Source organism: Aspergillus brasiliensis (genome assembly GCF_001889945.1).
Source record: "Aspergillus brasiliensis CBS 101740 unplaced genomic scaffold ASPBRscaffold_10, whole genome shotgun sequence".
NCBI classification, from domain to species: domain Eukaryota; kingdom Fungi; phylum Ascomycota; class Eurotiomycetes; order Eurotiales; family Aspergillaceae; genus Aspergillus; species Aspergillus brasiliensis.
The window spans coordinates 440,796-455,892 of record NW_027137451.1 but is presented as its reverse complement, the minus strand read 5'-3'; the positions used below and the strand labels follow the sequence as shown (position 1 = coordinate 455,892).

Here is a 15,097-nt window from a genome sequence, read left to right as displayed (position 1 = left end):
CTATAGTTACTCATTATTTCAATTGAAGTTCCATAGTATTATTACTAAGTGTGCGCAAGGAAGCCCATGGCAGACTGGCGGGTACGCCATAAACCAAAAAGCAAAAAACGACCCCACTGGGACTCGAACCCAGAATCTTCAGTACCGAAAACTGACGCCCTACCATTGAGCTATAGAGCCAATTGTACAGTAACTGTGGTTCAACTAATATACACATCATAACAAAATATCGGAACAAATCCGCTCCATCGCATGATAACCGTCATCACTCCATCGCAAACGCGCGATAATCTTTAAAACCCCGCGGCATCAAGTCAACCAGCACCGCCGCCTTGGGCTGCCCAGCTTTAGCCAAATCCACCAAAATGGATCCGGCTCTTGAATCCTTGCAGAATACCGATCTAGCAGAAGAAATTGAAGCCATCAATGCCATCTATGAACCGGACACCCTCACCATCACTAGTAACGCTTCTTCCTCCACCGGACCCTCAACCCTCGACCTAGGCGGATCCGGCTCTTCAGACTCTTCTCCTCCTTCAACAACAATAAAGCTTCAACTCCCAGAACACCCGCACCTGTCTTTCCTCCTTGGCTTTAACTCCACATACCCCGACACCCCGCCCAAAATCCTAGGAACAGCATCCACAGCCTCACGAGGAGAGGGCAAGCTCGCCGTCGATGTACTAGAGGATATTCTCAGCCGAACATACCAACCGGGCGCGGTATGCTTATTCGACCTGATCAATGAAGCAGTTCAGACATTCACGGAGCTCAACATCGGCGGTAGCGCTACAGCCACCAGCAATAACAATGACACAACCTCCCACACCCAATCTGCCTCCGAAGAAACCACCACCGAAATCGACAACTATGAATCACTAACCACAGGATCTATAACCCCCGACCACCACACATTCAATCTCACCAGCCCACCGACATGGATCCTCTCCGACGTCATCACCGAAAAGAAATCCGTCTTCGTTGGGCGTGCAGCCCACGTCACGAGTTTGGATCAGGCAAAGGCGTTTCTGGACCATCTGCTCGCGACGGAGAAGAAGGTCGCGTCTGCGACGCATAACATCAGTGCGTGGAGGATCCGCGAGACAAAGTCATCTGCTTCTACTGCTGGCGGTAGTAAGCATGGGGAAACAACGGAGATGATTGTGCAGGATTGCGATGATGATGGGGAAACAGCTGCTGGCGGTCGACTACTGCATTTGATGCAGCTGATGGACGTTTGGGATGTTGTGGTCGTGGTGACGAGATGGTATGGGGGGGTGTTGTTGGGGCCGGATCGGTTCCGCATCATTAATGCAGCGGGGAGGGATGCGTTGGTGAAGGGGGGTTTCGTGAAAGAGAAGACGTCTGGGGAGAAGGGGAAGAAGAAGGGGAAGAAATAACCAAGCGTCTTGGGTGGGAGTGTGTGTGCTACTGTGTGAATTGGGTATGCCCGAGCCAATAGATACCCTTGGATAGAAATGGCCTGCGTACTCGTACTTAAAAGGGCCTGAGACTTGCAATTGCGAGGTGTTGGTGTCACACAAAATGGGGTGGCTGGATCAACTATGTAAGCACAATAAGGACGAGCTGCTCATGTGTTCAAAGGACTGATAGAGGAGAAGTCATCCGGAATGGAGTTGGAATGAACGATCTTTCCGGTGGAGAGGGTGGGAGAAATGGCTTTTGGAAGCTATCTATGCTCAAAGGGAACTGCTATAAGATATCCTGATGACAAGGTTTGCAACGTCACATACCAGAGAGATAGACATATAGTGGCCGTATTCATTAGTTACTAACGTCTTCGTTGCTAGTACTTATATGCGTATCCAGCACCTTCCCTTTTGGGGTCTGCACTGATAGCTTACTTCATAGTTGGTTGCTGTACTTGCCACGACTATTTTTCAGCCTTGTTCATTGGTCTTCCCTCTTTCTCCTTTCTCTCCGCCCCCTCCCTCCTATGCTTCCCTCTGCTCTGTATCCTCCACCATCAAGAACGCGTTTCTATGCTACGATATCAGTGCCTTGCGCGTCTCAGGCATGATCATCAAGTGCAAGAAGAATATTACGTGTCAATATTAATACTAGTATGTGCTTACTAACTGTATTACATGTGAAACATACTGCTTAGGAATGTCCCCGCTAAGCTTTTGCCCACGTACCCAGACTCTTTTGTCGTTAACCAAGGTGAATTAATGAGAAGACGCCTCTGGTTTTGATTAAAGCATCCCACGCTCGTTCAGTGCCGCCCGGAGAATTTTATGCAATGCAAAGACATTCTCCTCTGCCATCATGGTGTGGTGGGAGCCAGGAACATCGTGGAACCTGACCGACTTGGAATGTTCTTTCCACCTCATGAGGTGCTGTTTGAGCCAGACATCCTTGTCTCTACCAACAGAAAGCAGTGGGATGGCGTAGAAAACATCCATCGACTGCACAGTTCCAGAAGGATCATATGTGTGGGCTAGCTCCTGGAGCTTGGAGGACAACATCGCCCAGTCTCGGATCTTTCCTTCATCCATGGCGAGCTCCTTAACGCGCTCTTTATCCGACACTTTCATGATGGCTGGAAGAACCTCGCTTTGAGGAAGCTAGAAGTGGTGATTTAACGTCAGTTTTACTCAAATTTCACTCATATACTCTTATGAAATTGACTCACCTTGTGCATATCAGGGGACATGCGATGGGCATCCTCTTCGGTGATGAACCCGAGGAAGTATACGAGATGAAGTAGCGACTCAGCATAATCCATCTCTCGGATATGTTTCTTGATATGCGGTGGAAGGTTAAGACTACCGAGGAATCCGACTCTATCGCCAGCAGCCTCGACTTTCTTGGCAGTTTCGAAAGCGATCATGGCACCATAAGAGTACCCGATGAAGATGTAAGGTCCTTCCGGCTGAAGTTCTCGGATGGACTTGAGGTAGACACTAGTACATTGATCAACTATGAGGATTCTTTGACGGGTTGGTCTAAAGAGACTTACTCTGTCATTTCGTCGATAGTGGTAAACATCTTCTCGCCTGGATTGAAACCCGGAGCTCGAAAAGCGTATACTTTTCGGTCAGCAAAGTACTTGCTGAAGTTGAGGAACACAAGAACTTCACCCATCCCGGGATGGAAGAAGAAGATCGGAGGAGCCTTTGATGGACCGTCCTGCAGCTGCACAATAGGATTATATGGCTTGGGACCTTTCTGAAGATCCTGAAGCATAACTGCCAGTGCTTCAATGGTCGGGTTTTGCAGAATGGTGATCATTGGGATCTCATCGCTTAGGCCGAGACGAGTCTCCACGATCCTCTTATATCTAATCAACCGGACGCTATTCACTCCCATGTCATAGAGACTGTCGTCCACACCAACTTCGGAAACATCGAGGCCAAATTCGTCGGCAAAGATCCCAGCAAGCGTTTCTTCCATGCTGTTCTGCGGGGCACGCTTGGATCGTGCACGATACGAAGAAGCCCTTTGTGCGGCAAGATCTCTGTATGTGTTGAAACGACCTTCCTCATATTGCAGCTTGAGCTTTGTACGAGGGAGCTTTCCCAGAGAATTTTTGGGGAGCAGCTCTACTGGGAGTGGTATGATATCCACGGGCTGCTTGGAGCAGTAGAGAGCAGTGATTCTGGAGATCGAGTTGAGAGTTTCAAGGAAGACTCTGTCGTCCTCAGTGCCTTTCTGACTTGAAAGGTAAAGGACAATGATATCTTCACTGTCTGCATTTTCAAGCCACGATGACACCACCACCGTATAAGAGGGGACCAGCCCATCCAGCCCGGCCGAGTCTATGGCATTCTCCAGCTCGTGAGAATAAAAGTTGATCCCATTGATGATGATGCTGTCCTTGGACCGTCCAGACAGCACAAGGTTATCCCTGTTGTCGATGTACCCGGTATCGCCAGTCTTAAACCAGCCATCCTCGGTAAAGGCCGCCTTGGTGTTCTTATCGTCATTGTAATAACCCTTGAAGACCATGGGCCCATACAACTCTAGGTTGCCATTCTCGCCACTTCTCACCGTTTCCCCATGTTCGTCGGTGATTCGCATCTGCAGAGTGGGCGTTGTTTGACCCACAGAACAGAATTGCAGCTTAGCCTTCTGTTCAAGTTCGGGGAAGCTGTAGTGATAGTGGATACCGGCGCAAGTCTACCAAAGCGCAACATTATTAGCGGGCAGGTCCGCCCAAAGCATCTCTCATATGACGCAGCTTACCTCTGTCATACCGAAGGACGGATGGAGGACATTCTTGGCGGCTCCCATCTCGACCAATTTGCGGTTAAATAGGATGCTCGTGGATGCGAGATTGGCTTCGCCACCTGAAAGCACCATACGCAAGTGACTCAAGTCCAGAGCAAGTGAACGAGGATCCCGCTCCTGCTGGGCCTCGATGGCCTTTCCCACCAGGGCCACCAGAAAATTAGGGGCGAAAGCGGTGGTGACAGAATACTCTGCCATCTTCTCTAGATAAAGAAGGGGATTCTCCAGAACCGTCACGGCTGGGAGATGAATCTGGTGGCAACCCCTGGATAAGGCGTGCATGTGCATTTCCATGAAGCAGGCAACATGATCGAACCCTACGACAATGTGTTAGCCGTGCCTCTAGATTCTGGGTGCCACAATGAGAGGCATTCTTACCAATCCAGTTCAAAAAAACGTTGTCTGGTGTGCTTGAAAGTGCCTTCCACTTGGCTTCAATTGCGGCGAAGATTTGTGAATGGTGAAGCATCACCGCTTTGGCATTACCCGTACTGCCGGAGGTGAGTAGTAGCAGTGCAAGGTCTGACGAAGGGCTCGCAGGTTGGTAATCTGCAGATTGATCTGCATTCGAGGCCAGGTCCTCGACAAAAAACATTTGCGAGCCATCAATGACCCTCAGCTCATCTGTATGCTTTACACTGGTGAGGACATTGGGCCGTTCTAAGAGCCTCTGAAGGTGGGCTAGATGTCGTTCTCGCGCCACTGGGTCTACAGCCAGCGGCGTAGACACAGCTGGGATGGATCCAGCTGCAATGGCAGACCAAAACCATATGATGTTCTCTTTATGAGTGTCAAAATGGACCAGGAGAATCCGGTCAGGCACCGCGATTTTTTGTTCGACTAAAGTTTGAGCATTCCGCTGATAACGATGCAGTTAGCAAAGTAAACCTGAAACCATCTGCTGGGACTCATGGTACAGGCGCGGGTGGATGTTACCTTGACGAGGCGCCAGAAATCGGGGTAAAGGATCGTCTCCGGTTGGTCCTTACCAACACTATAGAAGACAAAGCCTTTAGACGGCGAATTCTGGGCCGCCTGCTCCAGATATGTCAGGATTCCAGACGCCATTTGCAGCGATGAAGTGCCAATGATTCTGTGATCACTTGAACCCTAGCCAATATAGAGCTGGCGTGAGAGCCCACACGTTGGGAGTGAGCAGGATGGCTTTAGGCTTTATAAATTGCCGGATATTGCTCGTATCCACGATAGCTGAGCTCTACAGTCATGACAACTCCAGATGGAGTGATAGCTAGGACCATTGCTCGAGATAAGAGTCATGACGACATGAAGATTCATAATATCTTGCTGTGGAGCCATCAATACGGACCTCTGTCTGGGTGGGTATCTAGTTACAAGGCCTGGAGATAACCGTTACAACAAGAAACCTCCGTGGCGCTAACATTACTATTGTTCCTTGGCAGCTTTGTGTGGTGCTGAGATGTGATGATCAACAGACTCGGTTTCCCCGTTAGTCACTCACAGGTTGTATCACCGTGAGGTAAAGAGTGATAAGGTTGGGTGGGATCTCCAAGGCCCACACGGCATTGTTCTGATGTGATTTTCCCATCCCGGAAACGGAAAGGGCACAAACAAAGCGGAGAATCGGCAACCGTTTTTGGGCCTTCCAGCTGGAGTAGTATTCTCGTCGCGTTCTAGCCAATGGTCCAGAACTGACAGCTCTTACCTGCAGAGTCCATGACACTCATGCTTTCGCAGATTCCCGATAGCTACTGCTTGAATCATGTCGGCCACCCGTGGTCTCGTCTCATTGCCAAGCCCCCTGCCGTGACAACCATTAAGAGTCGAGACAACCGTCCGCGGGCTTTTCAAATGCCAAGGAATGTCAAGTAGACCCTGCGGCCAAGCTATCGAGGAAATACAACTCTATGGAGCTTCTAGAGTTGCCTTAACAGCGGCTGTTGGCATCCTCGCCACCACCAAGCAGAAGCTTTCTCGGATGCAACATCGGAGGATCAAACAATGGGCCTTCCTGAATCTATCGTCGTCGGAGATCTAGTTCCACACTCAGATCTAAGCGCACCCCGACCGGTGCGAGGTTGCATTGCCTTCTAATTGGTCAGCTCTTGATCTGGAGGGCAACGGAACTTCTCCCCTGCAAGGGTGATCTCTGTTGATATTGAAGCCACTAATCTATCCTAACGATTTTAACGATTGAAGGCACTCTGCAGAATGCTTATGATATACGCAATTCCCTCAGCCCTATAGGTATCCGATTCAACATAAGCCAGTCCAGTCACATTGGCATCGAAGACCATATTTTGCGGATTTTCTGTTGTGTAGACAGGCCAGTGGATATTCGTCACTATCAGAGCAGCAGATCAGCATCCTTCTCTACTTCCAATCTTGCAAAGCAATATCTAGAGGTATGTGGGGGATCACTCACCATTATTATAATTTGGATCCAAATGATTGATGAAACTCACCCACATCCGTGACATCATAGTCGACAGTTGAGGCCAGGTCACGCTGTCGTTCCCCCGTTCATCGCCCAAATCATCATAGTTATGGAAACTGAACGGAACTTCATAGCCATGCGCTGCCCCATCTAATGGCCCTAGTGTCATCACGTTCCAGTGATAGACGTAGGCAGGTACATTCCACTGTGCCAGCCACTGGGTTGTCACGCGGCGAGGCGCATGCATGAGCAGATCCCCGAGGAACGCAGCCACGCGCTTCCACTGGTAACCGTATGACGGCGGGGGACGGCCTTGAAGAGTCCCCGGGATACCGACAGCTGGGTCATCTGGGTACAGGGACGCAATGGTGAGAGCGCTGGTATAATTGGTTCCGTTGGCTTGGACAAGGGAGACGAATTGATCAGTGGTGTTATAGCCATAAGGGGCGTACTTGGTCCCTTCGTCGAAGTTGGTGCCGATAAGAAGCGGGGTTTTGGCGAATTGACCAGTATGGAGGTTCACGATCCCCGACGTTCTAAGGAAATCGCCGTCAATGACGGGGTGGTATCCAGCCCCGGCGACGAGGGAGCTGTTGAAAATGGAGCTGAGGACGTCTGTGGGAACTCCACGGAGACAAGTAAGGGTGTTGGAAGCACCGGTACAGTTAGTCGCGTCAACGACGGCATCGTAGTACGGTTGTGCGTCAGAGGCGCTCATGTATGCTGCGAGGGAGGGCACAGAGCCGCTCTCGGCGATTCCAGCACGGAAGATGCCATCATTTTCGCCGTCGTATGCCACTAAATGAAGACCGACGCTGTTGGCGCCGGCACTTTGGCCCCAGATGGTGAGCCGCGATGGGTCGCCGCCGAAGGAAGCGATATTCTCTTGTAGCCAGTACAGGGCGTGCCGTTGGTCGCGCAGTCCCAAGTTGGCGGAGCCTTCGTCGGCGACTTCCTGGCTGTAAAGGAAGCCCCATCCCGAGAGGCGGTAGTTGACAGTCACGCCAATGATAGGGGATTCCATCTCTTGGGACTGTTGGACGATGTAGGAGAGATTGTAGCGGGGGTCGCGAGTGCCTCCTTCTGCGAATTCTCCACCATGCATCCAGAAGACGACGGGCAGCTTCGCGCTTGAGTCGATGCCGTGGGGTCGGATCACACTAAGAGCAAGGCAATCTTCCGAGACCACGTCGGTCCAGCCCCAGTCGTCGCTGCCGTACCCGATACACTCATTGTAGTATTCTGTTGCAGCTCGAGTGCCGGTCCAGCTGGTGTTGAGGGGTTGTGGTGGACGGAAGCGTAGCTCACCCACCGGAGGCTGCGCGTAAGGTATGCCGAGGAATAAGTCCTGATTGTAAGTGGGATTGTAGAGACCCTCGTACGTGCCATTGCGGACCTGCACAGTGGGAGCGGAAGCCGGTGTATTGGCGTCCTGTGTAGAAGCGAGAATGGGAAGTAATGTGGCCGCAGTTAGCGGCCAGAAGACAGAAGACACCATGGCGACGGGTTATCTTTGAAATCTTGGGGTGCCGTCAATTTTCTCGAGGAAGAGAAAATTTGACTATATATAGGGCCTTAAGATATCCAAAATGATCGGCGCCTATGCCGTACAGTATAGTGTGCACAAAGCACATATAACTGTTTCCGACATTCTTGGACATATGACAGTCCATATTGGTGAAGCTGAAAACAGACAATGGCCCGCGTGGCATGGGTACCTGCGCCCAGGGGTACTTGATGGACAGGGGTAACAGAGTGAACCTGGAAGCGGGAAGGGAGACAGCCATTGTTCAGAGCGTGGTAGTGGGAGATCGAATTTCCAGTGAGCTTAGAAATTCTACGATAGCCAAGAATGGAGTTGACAGTAGCAGCACTGAGGGGAATGAGGGGAGGACCATAGCACATTAGGCTCCCCGCCAAGAGTAACTGTATCATGCATGGAATATGCGCCCTCCGCGGAAGGAACCACACACCAAGCGGAATGCTAGGTAGTCCAGAGAGTGACTTGTTTCAGTTGCGATGTAGATAGTGCTTGCTGACGGGGATTTTCAGTGAACTAATGGGGGTGCCTTTTCTTTTGGCGACCCGAATGCATCATTTGCGTTTGTTTTAGGCAATTGGTCTGTAGAGTTACATTCGTGTTGTAGCGATCATTGTCGATCCTTGTCGCTAATAATAGTTAGTCCCCGATGCACCCATAGCTGACACCTCCGGGGAGAAAGAAGAGATAAAGAGTGGTTGGTTGATTATCGCGAGCAAACTTTTTCCTTCAGAGTAAAAGGGGGGGAACCTCGCACATCCGCGGCTGGAAAACCCGCATCGTTATCCCAATGATTTGAAAGATAACTTCTCGGGAAATCGGCAAGAGTCCTCGAACCCGGTATTTTTCTTTCCATGGGGTCTGGATCGGGAGCGCCGAGGGTCGATGTAACCTCAATCTCCTCTCCCTCTCTCTCTCTCTCTCTCTCTCTCTCTCTCTCTCTCTCTCCCTCCCCCATGGGTGTTCGGGAATGCGTATCTGGTCCACACACACACACACACACACACACACATCGACCCGCAACGGCCGGAAACGATGGGTTACCGGTTGGGCAACGCACCGGTTGAGCCGACTCCGAGTCCGGGTGGATCGAATACATCATCGACCTTGTATCCCAGTTCTCTTTCCAAAAGGATTATGATGGGTCAACGCAAGGAAAGACAGAGAAGCTATGTCAATCAACTAACAAAAATAAACTTCTGTGGCGTTACACATAGTAATACTGGAACTGAAACCAGTCGCATTATGTAGTACATTGTTTTGAGCGAAACGGTTCGGAAATGAGATTTATAAGATCCAAAAGCTTAAACTCTATACTCTATGCGTAACGGTAGCAGAACGGTCCAGACAGTGGGTTCATCAGATCAGCAAATTGTAGCCGTTGAGAGATGAACCCAAAATCGAGCATATCGTCCAACGTCATATTGGCAGAAGGCGGGTCATTGCTTCGGGTTGAAGTGCCCCAGATCGCGTTTCTTCTCTTCACCGGATCTAACCCTTGCCAAATTGTCCACACACGATCAATCTGTGCATGATGAAGCCAGAACATCGGTTCAGCAGGACTGGTATCAATGTCTGCCAAAACGCTTCCAACGGCAAGATGCCCTCCACCATGGACCCCATAGGTGTAAGGGGCAGTGGGATCAGTGAATCGTCTGTCTCCCTGCATGACACCTTGAAACCAATCGATCGTATCGTACGAGAGAATCAACTTGGTAGTGTTGCGAAAGGAGACAGAGATCTGAGAGACCTCGGGATTCAGGTTTCGCGATAAACAGCGCGGGTTATACTCCAAGTTGTATTGAACAGGTTGCTCACCAGGAGCACTGATAGGGCCCATGTGCACCGTGTAATTGGAGAAAGGGCCTCCATATACGCACCCACCCCCAGTCCCGCCTGGGATGGTTATATTGACAGAGTCCCAATAAATGCTCGTTAGGTTCAGATCAACTCCGTTAGTCCCCATACTGTATGGATCACCATTGAAGAGGACAGAGTCTTGGATGTTCTCTGCATCATAGCCCCATTCCCAGTAGGGAAGAGTGCCCGTATAGTTGCACTCAACTCTTAGGGCATTCTCAAACGCGTGAATGAAGAACCGATGCCAGGCGAGGAAATCAGCCTGTAAAAGGGCACTTCAGTGATGACTCGATATCATTTGCGTAGTCAGGCATACCGTCACATGGATGTGTGCTGTCAGATTAATATGGGTTGCTACAAACTCATCATAACGAGTTTGTACTCCCTGAAAGGTCTCCTTTTCTTCTGCGGAAATATTGGTAGGAAGGCTCTGTAAGCACACGATGGCGTCAGTGAAATCCTTCCTCTCAGTCAGAGTCAAGCTACGCCTACCCCAGATGTGAGATGGTGACCTTAGAGCAGATTTCAAAGTGTAAAACGCGCAGAATGAACCTACCATTCTCTGCGGACTTGAGCGTTCTCCAATTGACAAGCATCGGTTGTCAGAGACTCTTGCTGCATGTTGCTCAGGGCATCGCCGGCAATCTGCTGTAATGCGACACCATTGTCAAGGTCCTGGTCAGGGAAGCCGGTAGACTGGTTGTACAGAGCCCAGGCCGATGGCCAGGATGGCAAGCACACCAGGGTGAGCCACTTAAGGTGCATGGGTGATGCTATGAGTGCTCTGCCTGATGTTGGGCCCAGCACTCCTTGTAGGGCCAACAGTGAGATATAGGCTCGGATATTGCAGGCAGAGTAGAGCTCCTTCAACCATATTTCACGATCAGTGGTTGTGTTTGCACAGAGACCCGCAGATAGCATACGTCCAACTTTTACCGGTTGCGGTAATCTGATTTCTTGTTTTGCTCCGCGGCACTGGCTTGTGTTTTCCCCCGTCCCCACTGTTTTCCTTATCTTATGATCATTGTTGCGAGATTAATCATAACTAGTGGACCCGCTGGTGCATAGTGTCAGCAAATCTGTGGCGAGTGGCAGCGTACCGAAGCAAGGGGGTGGGGGAAATATGGCGAAGGAATGAATGAGGAATGAATGAGGTATGGAATGAAATAGTAATGGATGGCCGGTTGCAGCAGGTGACCAACCCTGCTTGACTAATCGCCGCCTTGTGCTGCTTTCTTATCTAGACTAGTGCTTTCCGGGTCTACATTTCGGCCTCTTCTTCTTGGAAAGGATCCATGCGTACTGCTGCCTCGGATCTATCCAGCGTGACTGTCTGACATTTCCGGTCGCTGCTTCAAGGCCTCTTGCGTATCTTATCAAACACATACCCATCATATTTCACTCCGAGGTCCCATGGCCGTGGAGTACGCTAAAGACCAGCCTTCAGGCTTCACCAATCGCATTGAACGGGTGGCTATTGTTGGCGTAAGTCAGAACATAGATCTTGGCAATCACATCCATGCCTAGTACTGATCTGGGTTGCTCCTTAGTCTGGTGGCTCCATCGGTCGTTATATCGCCACGGAGCTTGTCAAGACAGGCAAGCACACAGTCACTGGGCTCACCCGGCTAGACAGCACGAACTCGTTACCAGAAGGGGTGAAACCCGCCTACGTCAACTACGACGATGAATCTAGTTTAGTCAAGGCCCTGCAAGGCCAACAGTTTCTCGTAATTACCATGTCGGTCAAGGCACCGCCGGAGACCCAGTCCAAGTTATTTCAAGCAGCGGCCAAAGCCGGCGTTCCATATGTGATGCCCAATGCCTATGGGTCCGACTTCACCAACGACGCTTTAGCCAAGGAGACTCGCAGAGGCGATGTGATTCGCAAGTGTGTTCAGGAAATCGAGGCTACGAATGTCTGCTCGTGGATCGCGCTCGTCTGCGGCTTCTGGTATGAGTTTAGTATGGCTCGGGGACCGGAGTGTTTCGGGTTCGATATGCAGAGGAAGCATCTAACACTTATTGACAACGGGGACACTAAGATTAATATTAGTACTTGGGATCAATGTGGTCGTGCAGTTGCGGCTCTTTTGAGTCTGAAGGAACTGCCAGATGGTCCAGGCGATACGAGCCCAACCGTGAGCACATGGAAGAACAAGCCGCTGTACGTTGCTAGCTTTACGATAAGCCAGAGAGACATATTCGAGAGTTGGAAAAGGGTCACCGGCGACAAGGATGAGGAATGGACTCTTGAATACGCGCCAAGCCACGAACGGTATGCTCAAGGCCAGGAACGGCTGGAAAAGGGTGACAAAATGGGATATGTTCAAATTCTATACACGCGACAATTCTACCCGAATGGGGATGGTAATTTTGGAGAGAAACATGGCCTAGCCAACGATGCCTTGGGGTTGCCCCAGGAAGATCTTGATGAATGTACCAAGCGTGCCAAGGAGATGATAGAAAGTGGCTACGCCTATCACTGAGACTGAGACATACATAACTCAAAAATACCAAGAATTTTGAGAGCACCAAGCGCAAATGCCCTGTAAAACCGAGAATATATATATGTATACTATATATATATATATATGAATCAATAGATGTATACTATAAAAATAGATAAAAATAAAGCCCAAGAATAATCCGCTGTAACCTACACGGAATTTTGGCTTATGGGTTGGCAATGTAGGATACACTGTGGAATCATTGAGGATCAGTTTAACTTTGTAACCTTGCAGATCCATGAAGTGGAACTGTTGACAGTATCCGTTTTCGTTCTCCGCGGAGAGGGCCCAATCATTCAGAGTCTTGAAGTGTCTGAATGTAACGATTTAAGAGGTAACATATCACGATCGTACTGCGCTGCCAACCACCCATTTACCAAGCCAGGGTTCTGAATAGGAACAAAGTAAGCATCTTTCTTCTATGAACAGCAGACCAACTCAAACGTTGCATTAGTAGCCTTTGCGCACGATATTATTCTTGTTTATTTCATCATCATGAAGGCTCTCCTATTAGGCCCAGCTCTGTTGCTGGCATCTTTCATCCAGGGTCCGTGACTTCACCTGATCTGAGTCTCACCAGTTCAATTCTAACCCCCTCCCACCAGCGCACCCAGGACCACATGCCCAAACCGATCCCGTCCACTTGGCACGTCGCGGCGCGCTGGCAAAGAGATGCTCTGACACGGTTGGCCTCATGAAGAGGAATCGGCATATGATGCGCCGACGAGCATTGTCGCCATCCGAGGACGACAGCGACGGCACCACCACGTACACCATTACAGCCGATGCGCCCACGTATGATTTCTTGAAGAATGACACCTGCATTATGACGCCAGAGACTAGCACGGGCCCCTATATCTATCCTCGGAGTCAGACCCTGCGTCAGGATATTGTGGAAGATCAGGTTGGTGTGCCTTTCGTCATGGACATTGGCCTCATGGACATTCATACCTGCGAGCCCTTGTCCAATGCATTGGTGGATATTTGGGTGAGTTCATTTCCCCTCGCCCAAGTTGCTCACCGACTTGTGGATTTGGCACTCGAAGGAAACCGGAGGAGTGGGATGATGTTCTAACTTCGGGAATAGCACTGCAATGCCAGTGGATCATATAGTTCTTTCACCGGCTTGGATCCAAATATACCGTTCCAGGACCAGTATTCTGAAATCACCGGTGAGCTACCCGGCAACCCGAGTGGTGGTCTAAGGGATGTCTCGGTAAGAACCTCACTTTGCTTCCCTGACCAAGTCTTCCCAAGGAAAAGTTCTTATCATCTGACGGAAAGCAAAGTTCCTAGCAACGGACAATACAACCTGGCTTCGGGGCATGTGGCCGACCGATGACCATGGTGCAACCAGCTTTACTTCGATATTTCCTGGATTTTATGTAAGGAAACGCGTGCACCTCCTCCCGTCATGAACCGACAGGTTTGGAACGCAAGCTAAAAACATTCCAGACAAACCGCGCTATCCATGTTCACGTGCAAGTGCATACAAATTGGACTATCACCAGTAACGGCACTATCGGTGGAGGCCGAACTGTAAATACGGCACAGTTGTTCTTCAATGAAGATGTAGCTACCCAAGTCATGGCAGTGCCGCCGTATGCCTATCACACCCAGATTCCGCGGAGGCCAGTATCGGAGGACGGGGTCTGGTATGATGAATCGTTGAGTAAGCATATCCGTTTCAGTTTGATTTATGGTTCCGAGATGCTAATTCTGTGGCCTGATTAACAGCGGGGGCCATGACTATCATGGACACGGAACCTTTGGATGGCCAGGATTATACGAACGGAGTTCTGGGATACATTACCCTGGTAAGTGGAGTTCACGACTAATGAGACCTGTCCAGATTACTGAAGATGCGAAATTTTCCAGGGCGTGGATACGACTGCAATCCATGATGGCACGACTGAGCCCCCTAGTAAGTTTTTGAAGTTCCTTTGCTTGTCTTCGGTGAGGTTATAGACAACAGCTGAACGAGTCTCCCAGATCCCCCTATCCCGACCAGTAGTGGTTCGTAGAGCGAGAGTGATCTGGGCTGTAAGTTGAAAAGGATTGTACATGCAATTAGCACTAGCCTTTGTCTTTTCTGTTTTCGCTTGCTTTTCTAGTTTGTTTGCAGGGCTAGATAGGAGATTCATTGTTGATCACGAGATGTACACGGATTTATCTCGGGAAAGCATGCCATATCTCCAGTAGACACCATAGCTTGGCATTCCTAATATTTACCTCCATGAGCCTGCGAGCATCCCTTCAATTAAAACAGATCTCCATTACCAGTAAAGTGCCTAGACGCCAATATGCGGCAATCTATTCCCTTGACAATAGCGCCTGCCCTGCAAAGTGGCGATTAGTTAGGCTTGCTTAGATGAGGGTCCCAAGGCATCATTAGCCAGCATTTCCAACACAACTCTGCACAAGGCAGGAAGGTCTAGACAAGTTCTAGAGACCAAGCCAGGAGTTCGATCCAGAACACCAGCAGTCCACATTCGTTACCGATGATTCCCTTGTATC

The 15,097-nt window shown here is 50.0% G+C and overlaps 6 protein-coding genes and 1 non-coding gene across 7 annotated transcripts; 3 read left to right on the top strand and 4 right to left on the bottom strand.

Annotated features, from left to right (window-relative positions):
* Nucleotides 1–108: 108 nt before the first annotated feature.
* On the bottom strand, nt 109–180 carry ASPBRDRAFT_t202. Its single transcript has one exon. It is a non-coding gene; the product is annotated as a tRNA-Arg (tRNA).
* Nucleotides 181–313: 133 nt separating this feature from the next.
* On the top strand, nt 314–1,890 carry ASPBRDRAFT_45761 (IMPACT family protein). Its single transcript, XM_067625483.1, has one exon. The coding sequence runs from the start codon at nt 366–368 to the stop codon at nt 1,398–1,400; it is 1,035 nt and encodes a 344-aa protein (XP_067476679.1). The 5' UTR covers nt 314–365; the 3' UTR covers nt 1,401–1,890.
* A 326-nt stretch (nt 1,891–2,216) lies between these two features.
* Nucleotides 2,217–5,322, bottom strand: ASPBRDRAFT_131188 (non-ribosomal peptide synthetase; the record flags this gene model as incomplete). Its single annotated transcript, XM_067618308.1, has 6 exons — nt 2,217–2,588; nt 2,657–2,927; nt 2,984–4,143; nt 4,210–4,571; nt 4,633–5,113; nt 5,191–5,322. 6 exons carry the CDS (start codon nt 5,320–5,322, stop codon nt 2,217–2,219), a joined length of 2,778 nt encoding a protein of 925 aa, XP_067476678.1.
* A 1,097-nt stretch (nt 5,323–6,419) lies between these two features.
* On the bottom strand, nt 6,420–8,168 carry ASPBRDRAFT_130559 (uncharacterized protein; the record flags this gene model as incomplete). The annotated part of the gene is made up of 2 exons (XM_067618234.1): nt 6,420–6,577; nt 6,659–8,168. The coding sequence occupies 2 exons, from the start codon at nt 8,166–8,168 to the stop codon at nt 6,420–6,422; spliced, it is 1,668 nt and encodes a 555-aa protein (XP_067476677.1).
* Nucleotides 8,169–9,528: 1,360 nt separating this feature from the next.
* On the bottom strand, nt 9,529–10,835 carry ASPBRDRAFT_57106 (tyrosinase family protein; the record flags this gene model as incomplete). The annotated part of the gene is made up of 3 exons (XM_067627687.1): nt 9,529–10,332; nt 10,387–10,582; nt 10,627–10,835. The coding sequence occupies 3 exons, from the start codon at nt 10,833–10,835 to the stop codon at nt 9,529–9,531; spliced, it is 1,209 nt and encodes a 402-aa protein (XP_067476676.1).
* Nucleotides 10,836–11,483: 648 nt separating this feature from the next.
* Nucleotides 11,484–12,559, top strand: ASPBRDRAFT_198099 (aromatic alcohol reductase; the record flags this gene model as incomplete). The annotated part of the gene is made up of 2 exons (XM_067621169.1): nt 11,484–11,555; nt 11,621–12,559. 2 exons carry the CDS (start codon nt 11,484–11,486, stop codon nt 12,557–12,559), a joined length of 1,011 nt encoding a protein of 336 aa, XP_067476675.1.
* A 272-nt stretch (nt 12,560–12,831) lies between these two features.
* Nucleotides 12,832–14,885, top strand: ASPBRDRAFT_45751 (uncharacterized protein). The gene is made up of 9 exons (XM_067625481.1): nt 12,832–12,984; nt 13,035–13,127; nt 13,186–13,568; nt 13,668–13,796; nt 13,870–13,965; nt 14,036–14,252; nt 14,318–14,397; nt 14,459–14,504; nt 14,573–14,885. Exons 2-9 carry the CDS (start codon nt 13,076–13,078, stop codon nt 14,602–14,604), a joined length of 1,035 nt encoding a protein of 344 aa, XP_067476674.1. The 5' UTR covers nt 12,832–12,984; nt 13,035–13,075; the 3' UTR covers nt 14,605–14,885.
* Nucleotides 14,886–15,097: the final 212 nt, after the last annotated feature.

Bases quoted from the DNA above. Each gene is read 5' to 3' on its own strand.
- ASPBRDRAFT_45761 (XM_067625483.1), top strand. From the start codon at position 366: ATGGATCCGGCTCTTGAATCCTTGCAGAATACCGATCTAGCAGAAGAA.
- ASPBRDRAFT_45751 (XM_067625481.1), top strand. From the start codon at position 13,076: ATGAAGGCTCTCCTATTAGGCCCAGCTCTGTTGCTGGCATCTTTCATC. The intron at 13,966-14,035 runs GTAAGGAAACGC...AAAACATTCCAG, and splicing joins CGATATTTCCTGGATTTTAT to ACAAACCGCGCTATCCATGT. The intron at 14,398-14,458 runs GTAAGTGGAGTT...GAAATTTTCCAG, and splicing joins TTCTGGGATACATTACCCTG to GGCGTGGATACGACTGCAAT.